Here is a 12,191-nt window from a genome sequence, read left to right as displayed (position 1 = left end):
CGCCGACTGGGCAACTATAGTGTTAAACAATTACTACTGTAGATTTTATTTAGTTTGTTTGTTTGTTTGAGCAATGCCTTAGAGATAGGACTGTTCACACGAGGACGCTCTGATTTAGGTCCAATAAAACAAGCCCTGAGAGCAGAGCTTTCTATTGAGCTTCAAGGTTGGTCAAATTGTGATGGTTCTTTGGGGATAGGGCCTTTTGAGAGCTCCAAACCCATTGTGTTCCCTCCAGTGACTGCTACAATGTGGGGGTTTTCACAGCCACAGTAGTTATGAACCTGTTGGTTTGCAAAGCTGCTGCAAAAACAGTGAAGGGGATGATGGTAGGGAAGATAAAATGCCACAGAGTTTGCTGTTCTTTCGGAGATTCTGCCACTTTTTTCTGGAACAAATGCCTTTTTGATTGTTGTAAGCCTTTACATAATATCCAGAGTTTTTGAAAAAATTAATTTTGCTGATCTCTTTGTTATTTTTATAAAGAAGTGGATTTTGGAGGTCTTTAGTCAGTCATCCTGGAAGTGTCTCTCTATGAGGACTTTTAAAGTATTTTGTAAATTATTTGGCTTTCTCTAGTTATCTCTGCAGGAAAAGTTTTGTGCCTGAGCTTCCTACAATACTCAGAAGCAGAAGTCGAGAGTCATTTTTATGTTTTATCAGCCTCAGATAGTAGACCATACACCAGCTTCATTAACTTTGTAAGAAAGCATTAGAATATTATAAGTAAAAGAAGACATTTTCTGATCTTGCTAAGGTTCTGAGGTAACATATATCTATAGAAAACTATACATTAGGATTTGAATTTTCTGTAGCATTAAATGAGTATGAAAAAAGTCAATTTTTTTCTTTATAGGAATTTAAATGTCCTAACTGTAGAAATATTTGCCATTCACTGAAATATGTTTTGCCTATTGGTTTTTGTAGTCCGTGATTAAAAATAAAACCAAGTGGTAAGAGCTCTCTTAGGCTGTTTAGTAATCAGCCAGTAACCAGATGGCAGATGATCTTAAGAATAAGCACACCTATGCCTGGCCCCCAGCTATTTTGAACCAGTTGAAGTTTGACTTTGGTACTTTCTCATTGCAATCTTTCTTCTCACTCAGGTTCTGTTATCAGATTTTTTAGATTTCTGTTACACTTAATTTTTCCTTTTAGTTGGAGGTTAAATCAAGATACTGACTGATATTTAGAGTCTAATTAATAATTTGAGATGTGATTACTTTCAGGATCATACCTTAAAGAGTGGTCCTTTAGGTAAAAATGCATTTGCTTTAATAATAAGTAAGCTGTAGAGCTATAGTAAGGGTAGCTCTGGGCCAGGACTATTGCCTATAAAGCGAGATGTCCACTGTACACTGCCTCCTCCTTCTCTGAATTCTTAACTTTATTTTTTTCATGGGAACAGTTTTCCCAGGCCTTTTTAGACACATTATAATTGATCGCCTCACTGCTTCCTGAGATATTTAGAGATATGTGATGACCCTAGATGATGCCTGGATATAATGCTTTTAGCTCCTGAATGGGATGTCACTGGAATATTTAATGGGATGAAATCAACAAATATTATTCATAAATAATCAAATAATTGATAAATTGTTGATGAAGTTATAGTAGGCAAATGCGTTAGAAACAGAAGTGTTATATGCTGATGATCTGAAAATGCTCGAAAAATGTTAGTCATAACAAACACCTTTTTTTTTAAACAGTCAAAGAAGATATAACACAAAAAAGCCCCAAACGCCCTTCTCAGGAACCTCCACCTTATGTTGTTCCTGTGTCACCTAAACTCCCCAAAACAAAGGTGTATGCCTCTAAAGGTAAATAGTATTTACATGTTCCTGGAATGGGAAGAAAAGTCACTCTACTACCATTTAACTATATGCTTTTGGGTGGGGGTGTGTATTTGCCCAAATCAGTTGAGCATTTAGGCTACTACTACTTCATCAGTTTTCTTGAGCATTTCATTCCCTTCAGAAGTACACAATGGTCATTTCTCCTTAGATAAAAATGAAACAATTACAGTAACATTTTCCATTCAGCTCTGTATTGCTAAAAGCTGATAAACAGTGAATAGAAAAACTAGTGCCTTTCCCCACTGGAATTTTTGAGTGTCCAAGTAGTAAGCAAATGTTAGAAGCCAACTGTATGATCATATTATAATAGTTGTGAAGAACTGCATTCCTAAAAATGAATGCTTTAGTGAAGTGTTTACAGCCTTAGGTAGCAAGATGGGGAAGGGACAATTGCCATGAGAAATACAGGAGACATAGTGGAATCAATTTGGATTTTAAGACAGTGTCCATTACTGTAAATGCCAAGAAATGGAGGTGGCCATGTACTTTATGTGAGAGGTTTGTGGTTCAGTATAGCTTGGCTTAAGTGAACTGTTGAAGCTTTGGAGATGTTTTGAACTTTTAATAGTATTTAAGCTATAAGTCTACTGAAGATCATTGCCTTTGTCTTTTTTTCTTGTAGAAGAACAACTGTCTTGTGAGGGAAGTGGCATGCCCAAAGAGGAAAAGCTTCCTGAAGATTCCGAAAACTCACCACCAAATCCAGCAAATTCTTTAAGCCCTACCAGCAGAAATCCTGTAAGCACTCACGCTGCAGTCTCCCGGAGTTTTTCTCCGAGTGCTCCAAGCACCTCAAGTTCAGCACTAGTGGGGACCAAATCTACCAAGAGCAGTCACCATGAAGTTAAATTCCAAATGCAGAGGAAAAGTGAAGGTATATTTAAAAACAGTGATTCTCAACCAATGTGTTTCTTTCTCCTTAAGGTTTCTTTGCCTAACAGCATCCTCTGAGAGTGTATCACATTGGAGAAAGTGCCAACATTGAGGAGTTTTGAGTCCTCCCTGTTTTCGTTGCTGTCAATAGATGCTCTGATCCTCATGGCAGCATAGAACTGTCCCTGGGGATCTGGGTCACCAGCCATGTCTCTCACAGAGACTTCGTAGATCAGTTGTTCTGATTAATGGTTCCATTGTAATCGATCATTTCACTGGATACCGTCTGGACTCAGAAACCTCCTGTGACTCTGAGGCCTGGAAAGATGCACTTCCTCTCCTCTCTGATGTACTCTCTTCCTTGTCTCTCTTGAGACATTTCCTGACTCCAGCTTGCGTGTGGCTCCCAGCTCTGGCTCTGGTACTCTGTTGCTATAGCTGTTTCCCCATTCTCCATACCTTCAGTTATTCCCTCTGACCCACCAGGAGTACACAGTATGTGTACACAGGGCAGCGTCCTGTTGCCATCTGGAAAAAGCCAGATTAGTTTTCCATGTGCAAAGATAGCTACCCTGTACCCTTTCAAGGATGAAGGGGGTGGGGCAAGGTGGGGTAAGGGTGGGAATGTGTTTTGTCCCTTTTTTCCTGGTAGGCATCTAGGCAAGGTGAGTATTGAAGGCAGTAGGAACCATCCAACTTGATTGCTTTTCTTCATGGATGTTTTCTATGGGCAACTGCGCTGCATACATGCTGACATATTGAATGTCATCCCCCCATCTCCCACCTCATGTAGATCGTCTCCGCTTTCAGAGTGATGTGTGCGAGGAGTCTGGTGGTAGATGCTTATCTCATGAAGGGGTAGTGTGTCCAGAATTCTTAGGTATTTTCACAAAATAAGCTCTGAAGACAGGTCTTCTCAGTAAAAGGCTATAAAAGGTTATCCCTGATACTGAATGTCTCACTTTCAAATGTATGACTAACACTGCTATGCCAAAGTAGCCTGTACTTGGGCTTGAGAAGCCAAGATTTTGGTATTTCCAGGAGTGGAAAGACTAATAGTAATAACATTACTTACTGGTAATTTACTTATTAGTAATGGAAATCAGCATCATCCTCATCGCTATCTGACATGTGCCAGGCATGTAATATTTTATATGGCCTTATACGGTACATCTTTACAATAATTCCTTAAGATGTAGATGCTGGTAAACACTTTCATGTGAGAAATCTGAGAAGTCACTTGACTAAGGTCCCCAGCTAGAAAGTGGCTGGGTCAGTCCTTGAATTCAGGCACTCTGATTCCAGGCTGTATGCTTAACTGCTGGGATGCTTCCATCTCCAGAGAATAGGTAAGCATTTCACTTGGAAACTGTCTCGAGGTGTCATTCAAGGTATTGGAACTGTTACTTAAAGCTGAGTCCGCCCCTGATTGCTGGTGATGCTCTTACAACCTCCTGTCCTGCCCCATTATTTTAATGAAATAAACTGTTCGTTTTTATTATAGGAAAGAAATCCAGTAACGTTGTGGATAAAATCAAATCATGTTTCTTTATTTCAGAAACACTTAACTGATATTCTAGTGTATGTAAGACAGAGCCATTCAGGAGAAAAGCACGACTGGACTTTGATTGTTTTCACATATAATTATTTGAATAACACTAATGTTTGCAACTTCTCTGATTGTTCTGAAGATATGGGCCCAATTAAATGATTTTTCCATAATGAATTAAAAATAGATGATCTTACAGTTTTTATTTTTAAGATAAAATTGTAATTTTATACCATAAAGTATATTTTTGCATATAGTTTTTCTGAAGTAACCTATAAAACTGGTTACATGTTATTTAAGACGAAACTATACCAGGTTCTGATGACATAAACCAGGAATCCCACAAAAAAGTTAATTAGAGGTATGATTAGCTTGATTAGCTTTGCCAATAATTTTTTCATCTTAAATTAAGTCTTCCTTAGAACTAAAGGAGAAGACTTTCTGTCTAAATTATTAGACTGCCTTCAGCATGGCATGATCTCTACCATCATCATTTTCATTTGGGTTGACACACTACAGTAACATTTCTTAGTAGCTACGACCAACATTGTTATCTCTGACAAGAGAAAGGCAGGATATGTTTTAGTAAAGAGTTTTTGTTTTACATCAGAGTTGTGACATTGAAAGAGAAAATAAGTACACTTTTGAGCTTCACACAAAAAAACTTACCATTCTGAGTTCCTTTATCTTGTTTTTCTTTGCCCTTTACCTGGGTAAATACTCAAAATGGCCTTAAAATGGCTAGAGCCCAGATGATAGGAAAGATAAGGTATATCTTTGGTTAATTCACACCAGAAAAGACCAAATTTGTGTTGACGGTCCTGGTTTAAAGAAACAGATCTTCCTGGCAATTACAAAACTCATCTTCTCTTATTACACACTTACTTTTGTGAGACAAGCACTCTGGTTGAGTAAAATGAATACTTGTCTGGACACAAAGAAATTACAGCACAACTTGGTGAATAGCACAACTAAAACTTTTTGAGGTATCAGTACTTACTTTATTCTATGTCTCAAATTATTATTATTTTTTTTACCTATAAACATTCAACCAGAATATTACTATGCAATTAAACTCGAGAGAGGTATTCAGTATAATGTTAAAATTACTTCTGACCTAGCCAAGCAGAAAATAATCCTTTTTTCTTCAAAATTCAGATGGGCATTTAAGCCTTAAGAGACAGGAATTTAAAGAGTAAAGTGGTGCTAACAATATCCATATTGAATACATGGGAGAGATTCAGTAGAACTAATTTGGTTCTCAAAGATAATGGGGTTATTGAAATTCCTTGATTAAAGTGAGTAAATTTAAGCAACTATAAAACTAAATCTGGAGACTTTCCATTGTATTTAGCTAGTAAAAGAAACCTAATCCAGACAGACCAAGAGAAGAGAGATAGAGAGAAATTTACTGAAATACTTAAAGAGTAATAGGTTAGTTTAGATTAACCTAATTTAACCCAAGCAACAGATCTTTTGCTGTCTTTGCCTGTGGCCAACAAGGCCTCAGATTTGATCAGTCTGCTTTATGATTTTTGACGCTTTAATGTAAACTCTGAAGCTACTTTTGTTGTTTGGGGGAGGTCAGATGGGGTGCTCTCGGGTAGCCATCCTCAGGTCATCCTAATCTACGCTTCCACTGGATTCTTCGCTCGGAGACCTGAGTCCTTGCCGGGGTGCTTAACAGAAGGTTCCTGGAATGGGACCAATTCTCCCTACCTAACATCTCTTCTTTCAGGATAATGATCAGGTCAAGTATGATTTGTCTTTTTTCCCCCCATTGAAGCTCCAAGTTATATAGCTGTACCTGACCCCAGTGTCCTGAAACAAGGCTTCTCTAAGGACCCTTCAACCTGGTCTGTGGATGAAGTGATACAGTTTATGAAACATAAAGATCCTCAGATATCAGGCCCCCTCGCCGACCTCTTCAGGCAACATGTAATGTATCTTTTGATCCGGTTTTCCTGCCGTAATGCCTTTCAATGACCTCTGTGCAGGCCCTTCAGTTGGATGGATGCTGATTGGTGTGGATGGTGGGGGAACCCTATCAACTGATTTTTTCATATGTGAGAAAGGTTACTTGACCCAAAGTTAGATTCTTAAATGGTAGAGGCTGGATCTGTGCTTTAAATTGGTACCCGAGTACCTAAAATACTACAAGTCTTCAAGTTCTCAAGAGAAGATGATTCAGCATGGCCACTCTCAGATGTCTTCTCCCACAAGGATCCTCCTCCCCACCTGCTCCCTGCTCGGCCCCAGGACCGTGAGTAGGAGGGGGTAACCACAAGCTGTGACAGGGTGTCCTCCCTGTTAATGATGCCCAATGAATCCAGCAACTGTGTAAGATTAAGTGTAGTTTTATTTTAAATAGGAGCTCATGAATACCAATTACTATGGCTTCTCTGACATAAATTGGTTAATTAAGGAAATAAAAAATTTTAGGAGGATGCCTTGTGTCTATTAAGTAATGTTTATAGTCTTTTCTAAGAAATCGGTGACCAAATAAAATGTCTTCTGTCCTTTTCAGTATTCTAAAGAAAGTCAGTAATTAGTTTTAGCATTTAATTAGTTTAGCTTCAGACAACTAACCGATTAGCTTTCAACATAAAGACAACACTGTGTAACACATTTACAGTTTGCATTGATGCTGACATCCTCATATCCCCAGCCTTTTTAAATAAAGTTAGTGACCGTCTGAAATTTGTTTCTACAATTCATAACTTTCTAAACTTTGTCATAGATAATGTAGTATTTTATTCAACACACAGTATTTAAAACCAGATAGTTTGGTGCTTAGGCCAATTTTGAAAGATACTGGATTAAATTTCCTTTTTCTTAAAATTTGAAGTGAACTTAAAAACTATCAAATGATATCTTACTGTATGAATTATATTTTTAATAGTTTTCAGGAAATAAATACATATTCAGAGACTATATATCGAGAATGTACAACTGCTCTCGATTTTACATGTTTTTATATACAATTTGATAAAATATGAATGCAAACTCATTGTAATTTCTTTCTCTCTGTAGGAAATTGATGGGAAGGCTCTGCTACTACTCAAAAGTGATGTGATGATGAAGTACATGGGGCTGAAGCTGGGGCCAGCATTAAAGTTGTGTTACTACATTGAAAAACTTAAAGAAGGAAAATACAATTGAAAAAAATGTGTAAGTTTAGATTGGACAGAATTCTTTATTGTCCTGGTAACTTTTAATTTAAAAAATATTTTAACTCTCTTAGAAGCTTTCATTTGGTAGACAGTTCCTCTAAAATCTGTGATATCCAGAATTGCAGAACAACATGATAGTCCAATCTACTTCTTTAAAAACCATTTACATGTTAGTATTAGCATATTCAAATTGGGAGTTCTTTATGTCTTTCCATCATTTTATTATACACTTTACAAATGTATTTTCATGCTGGAAACAGAGAAACACCTTTGATTTCAGTTAATGTTTATATATAGAACCAAAACAGCTAAATCCCAAAGGGGGAAGTATCAGGGACTGACAAGTTCTCTAATGAAATCTGTGAGAAGTTTTCCTTAGAAGAAAATTTAAAGATGCAACTGTAGATACGATCTCTTTCTCCAAATATTTTGTGTCTGTTACTGCAAGTTCTGTTTCTGTTCTGCCAGTTTCTAGAAAGGGAAAGCCATATAAATTATTATCCTTTTGTTATTATTTCTCTGTATGTTATATTTGTTCATATTTAAAGAAAAAAAGCAAGCTTATAAACTTTCATAAAGTGTTCTTAATCAGTTTTTAATAACTTTTGAACAATTGTACGATAAATAGAATGGTTGTTTATGCAGGAGATATTATACTACAAGGGTGGTTTGGATAGAGTCCGATTAAATTTTTTCAATAATATACCTATTATTTTAAAACATTACATATTTTCGCTAAGTGTAAACATTTAACTGGGCAGTCATTTCTCACATCTCTATATGAAGACACCTGTGCCCAAATTTTTTAAAGATAAATATTTTATTGTCTGTGCTTATTCCTCATATGGATACTATACCCTATTTATATATTATTCCATACCTGTAGGTATATAAACAAGTAAATCTGTTGTTTTTTGAATTTAATATGGCACTTTGTACTGCCACAGAGGTAATGGTGAACTATTTATATAGTTAGAGGTCTTTATTCTGTAAAAAAAATATGTGCATCATTTGCTATTACTATTACCTCTCAGCTTTGTCTTCAGGGGATAAGAAACAATCCGTAGGTTGGTTTCCATACAGGGAAGCTCTCTGTCCTATGCAATGTTTCTACTTACTTTGCTTAGCTCTGAGCCATTTATTCTGCTAAATTTTGGAAGATGCATTAAATCTGACTTATCATTTGGGGCTTTATTTTTAAAGTTAGAACTTTCAAGGGGAAATGGTGCTATATGTTTATAGTAATTGCTTTGTCTAAGTTTGGTAATGTTGATAAGCTATGAGAATCTGTGCTAAAAGTCTTAGCCATTTGTTGTAAATGCCAATAAAATATACACCAGGGGCATGAATGTACATTTTCTTTTTCAGAAAACCAAATGTACTTTATATAAGAATGCAACTATTTAAAGGATGGTTTTATCTATGTTATTCCTTTTGTGTTAGGAGACAAAATCGTAATTTAAACCTAATCTTTTTTCAAATTGTTTGTATAAAGATGCTGTGCCCAGTTGAACAGTCCTCAGGTGTTTGTATGAATACTATGTTTTACAGTTTTCAGATTTTAAAATATAATAAAGTTTTAAAACCACAATAATGTCAACGCCTCAGATTTTATTTTGTTTGCTTTCACTGCATGACATTAATATGCAAATTTATTAGAGTTGATAAATGCTCTACTGGGGCACCTGGGTGGCTCAGTCGGTTAAGTGTCAGCCTTGGGCTCAGGTCATGATCCTAGGGTCCTGGGACGGAGCCCCACGTCGGGCCCCCCACTCGGCGGGAAGCCCATTTCTCCCTCTGCTTGAGTGCTCACGTTCTCTCTCTCTTCCTCTCTCACAAATAAATAAAATCTTTTAAAAAAGCACTACTAAGCTTGTGGTTGTCTACGTGCAAGTCCAGATAGTCGAGTGTTAACACTTGCCCTCATTCTACAGGTAAGCAGGTCGCTAGCAGCGAAGGGCTGATCTCCTGTAGGACCTTAAACGAGCCCCCAGGGGAGCAGCAAGAAGTTCCATCCACGAGCTGTGTCTGTGCTCAGCACTTGCCGCTCGCAGTGGTACTGAGGATGCGAGTGCACTAGAAGAGGCCAGGGCCCCCGTACATCTTGTCCCCGTCCCCGAGCTCCTACGTCTGCCTGGTGGTCTGGCTGCTCTTCTGTCACCGGGGGCCAGGAGCCACACTGCCTTTCTGCCTTCAGCTCTCCCAGCTTACGGGGTGCAAAAGCCTTAGAGGCTCAGGATGGGGGCTGCGTCACCTTCGGCACCTGACCCCTTGCCCCTCTCGGCTACGCCAGGAACTTCTGCTCCACGCCTTCAGGCCCACAAACTCTTCCCACTGCAGCAGCACGTCTGCCAGTTGACACGGTCCCCACCGAGCCTCCAGGGCTGATGCTCTAGTGGTGGGAACGGGGTGTCACTGTGCTTGTCTGGGCCTTGGGTGATTCAGACCCGCTTGCTCTCGGCCATCCGGTTTGTCAACTTATAGTCCAGGGACCGTCTAACGCATTAGGCTCTCGGGAACTCTCCGGGCTTTTAAAATGATCTTTCCTCTGGTTCTGCCTCTCAGGCCATCCTTCCAACACCAGCGGGCGGAATTCTGCAAGCTGACCGTGGCAGCCCTCTGGGCGCATGGAGCGTTTGCTTTAGTCTTTGCGTGATTTCCTATCGTTGCGGCGGCTCCGGAGTGTGTGTCCAGGGTGGGACTTCCCAGACTGAAACCCAGGCTCCCTCTGTAGGCATGAAAAAGACATGCCCTTCTGTAATACGACTAGAAAAGAACTGAACCTCATGACGAGGAACCATGTAGTTGGGAGGAAAAGCCCCGCTTTCCGAGCCACGAAGGGGTCGCATTCACAGTCGGCTGAGTGAGTGAAGTACGTTTGAACTTCCGGGGCTGCTGGTTCGCTGGGATGCTGGGACTCGCTTGTATTTCGCAGTCCTCTGAGGCTGATCCAGGGAACGAGGGAGCGAACCAGGGAGGGCTCTCGGGCACAGGAGACGTGCGGCCCGGGGCCTACGTTCAGAGTGCATGGCAGACGGGGTTCCGTCCTCGACCCCCCGACGTTTCCCATTTTGTCCTGAAGGTTGATGAAACTGAACCTTGAAAGCAGCTCTCCACGGAGAGTCCTCAGCCCGAGCGTCCCCACTCTCCTTGCTCTTCTAGAGGCAACTCCGGACACGCGGGACCACCTGCTTCGGCTCCAGGGGCTCTGGCAACCCGGGGGGGGGGTGCGCCATAAGGAGTAAGAGACCTACTCCTTGCCGCAAGCTGCTTCCACCATACGTTGGTGACCCAGCGTTCGTGGAAAGGAGCCTCGGGAAGCTCATGATAGCGCACATGAGCCAGTTCCTGGCGACTGTGAGGGCTCAGTGCCTGGACTGCCTGCTAACTGGACATACTGATGACAACAGTGCTGAGGAACTTCAGCTGTGTTAATTACGTCATACTAAGCAAACTGCCTGAGGCAGATGTGGTTTTGGTCACCATGCTCGGATTGGTCCGAGTACCCCAGGCTCTGCTGCAGTAACAAACAGACCCCGACATCTCCGTGCCTTTGCTTTTCCTCCCCTTCTCCCAGGCAAAGTCTGATGCTCCCTTGCTGCCACGTCTTTCCTTTGGCACCGCTCGTGGAATGCGTGGCCTGCAAGGATCTTTTCTTTTCTTCTTCTTCTTCTTCTTTTTTTTTTTTTTTAAGATTTTTATTTATTTATTTGAGAGCGAGAGATTACAAGTAGGCAGAGAGGGAGGGGAAAGCAGGCTCCCCGCTGAGCGGAGAGCCTGACGTGGGGCTCGATCCCAGGACCCTGATATCATGACCTGAGCTGAAGGCAGAGGCTTAACCCACTGAGCCACCCAGGTGCCCCTGCAAGGATCTTTTCATCGCCTCAGCCCGGAGATGACCCTTGGTAGTTCTCAGGGCTCATTGGTAAGACGAGCATGTGTCCCCACTCAAGGGAGAGAGTGGTTTTCTCAAGAAGAGGGATCATTCCTGCCCAAATTATTTCTAGGGTTTTCTTTAATATTCAAAAACTTACATCATAATGTATCAATAAATATTTTGAGTCATTAAAAAAAAAGAAGAGGGAAACGGAAGGCTTGTACAACATGTAGCATCGTTTCTTCCACGAGGCTGTGCCTCCTGTGTTTCCAGGTGAGGGTGATGGCAGATGGCGTTGGAGCTGGGCCGGGTTGGCGGCCTCACTGAGAAGGTAGGGGTGCAGTGCCGATGTGTGCACAGGTGAGCGGGGGGGCGGGGGACTGAGTCTGGCTGGAGCCCGCCTGTTGCCCCCAAGGAGAGTAGTCGTCCTGGCAGTTGTGGACATGCAAACTTTTGAGTCTTACGCCACAGACCTTCCAGTTTTTCCAAAGCAAGTAGAAATACAGGTTTTCATGGGAAATCTCCCAACTGTAAGACGGACACCCAGGCCAGATAAAATGTGTATGACACGGGCCTAATGTGACCTCTGTGTTGTCAGTGTAGTTTGTTAGCCCTTTGGTCTCAGAGCTTGGGATCTCGAGTGGCCAGCCCTCTACTCCTCTGGGAGGTAAAGCTGACCCCACATTTCCAAGAAGAATCTTGGCTCTGCCTGTGAGCATTCATTCTCTCTGTCCACCTTGGTTCCCGTTCACATCCTCCGTGTTGACCACAATCCCTGCTCAGCCGGCCACAGGGACACTTGGGGCCACACGTGAAGGAGGACAGAGTCCCTTATTCCGCCCAGGTCATTGCCAGGCTGTGTG

The 12,191-nt window shown here is 41.0% G+C and overlaps 1 protein-coding gene across 4 annotated transcripts in view; it reads left to right on the top strand.

The window, feature by feature from the left end:
* SCML2 (Scm polycomb group protein like 2) overlaps nt 1-9,039 on the top strand; it is a 99,466-nt gene extending 90,427 nt beyond the window's left edge. For 2 of the 4 annotated variants that reach the window (XM_032331112.1, XM_032331111.1), the window contains exons 11-14: nt 1,710-1,820; nt 2,479-2,730; nt 6,065-6,216; nt 7,312-9,039. In XM_032331112.1, the coding sequence (XP_032187003.1) occupies nt 1,710-1,820; nt 2,479-2,730; nt 6,065-6,216; nt 7,312-7,440 (644 nt within the window). In that variant the 3' untranslated portion in view covers nt 7,441-9,039. Of the gene's footprint in view, nt 1-1,709; nt 1,821-2,478; nt 2,731-6,064; nt 6,542-7,311 lie in introns of all 4 variants that reach the window. The other 2 variants (XR_004282612.1, XM_032331113.1) reach the window with 2 other exon arrangements.
* The last annotated feature ends 3,152 nt before the right edge of the window (nt 9,040-12,191 follow it).

This window comes from Mustela erminea, chromosome X (genome assembly GCF_009829155.1).
Source record: "Mustela erminea isolate mMusErm1 chromosome X, mMusErm1.Pri, whole genome shotgun sequence".
NCBI classification, from domain to species: Eukaryota; Metazoa; Chordata; class Mammalia; order Carnivora; family Mustelidae; genus Mustela; species Mustela erminea.
This window is presented reverse-complemented; position numbering and strand designations above follow the sequence as displayed.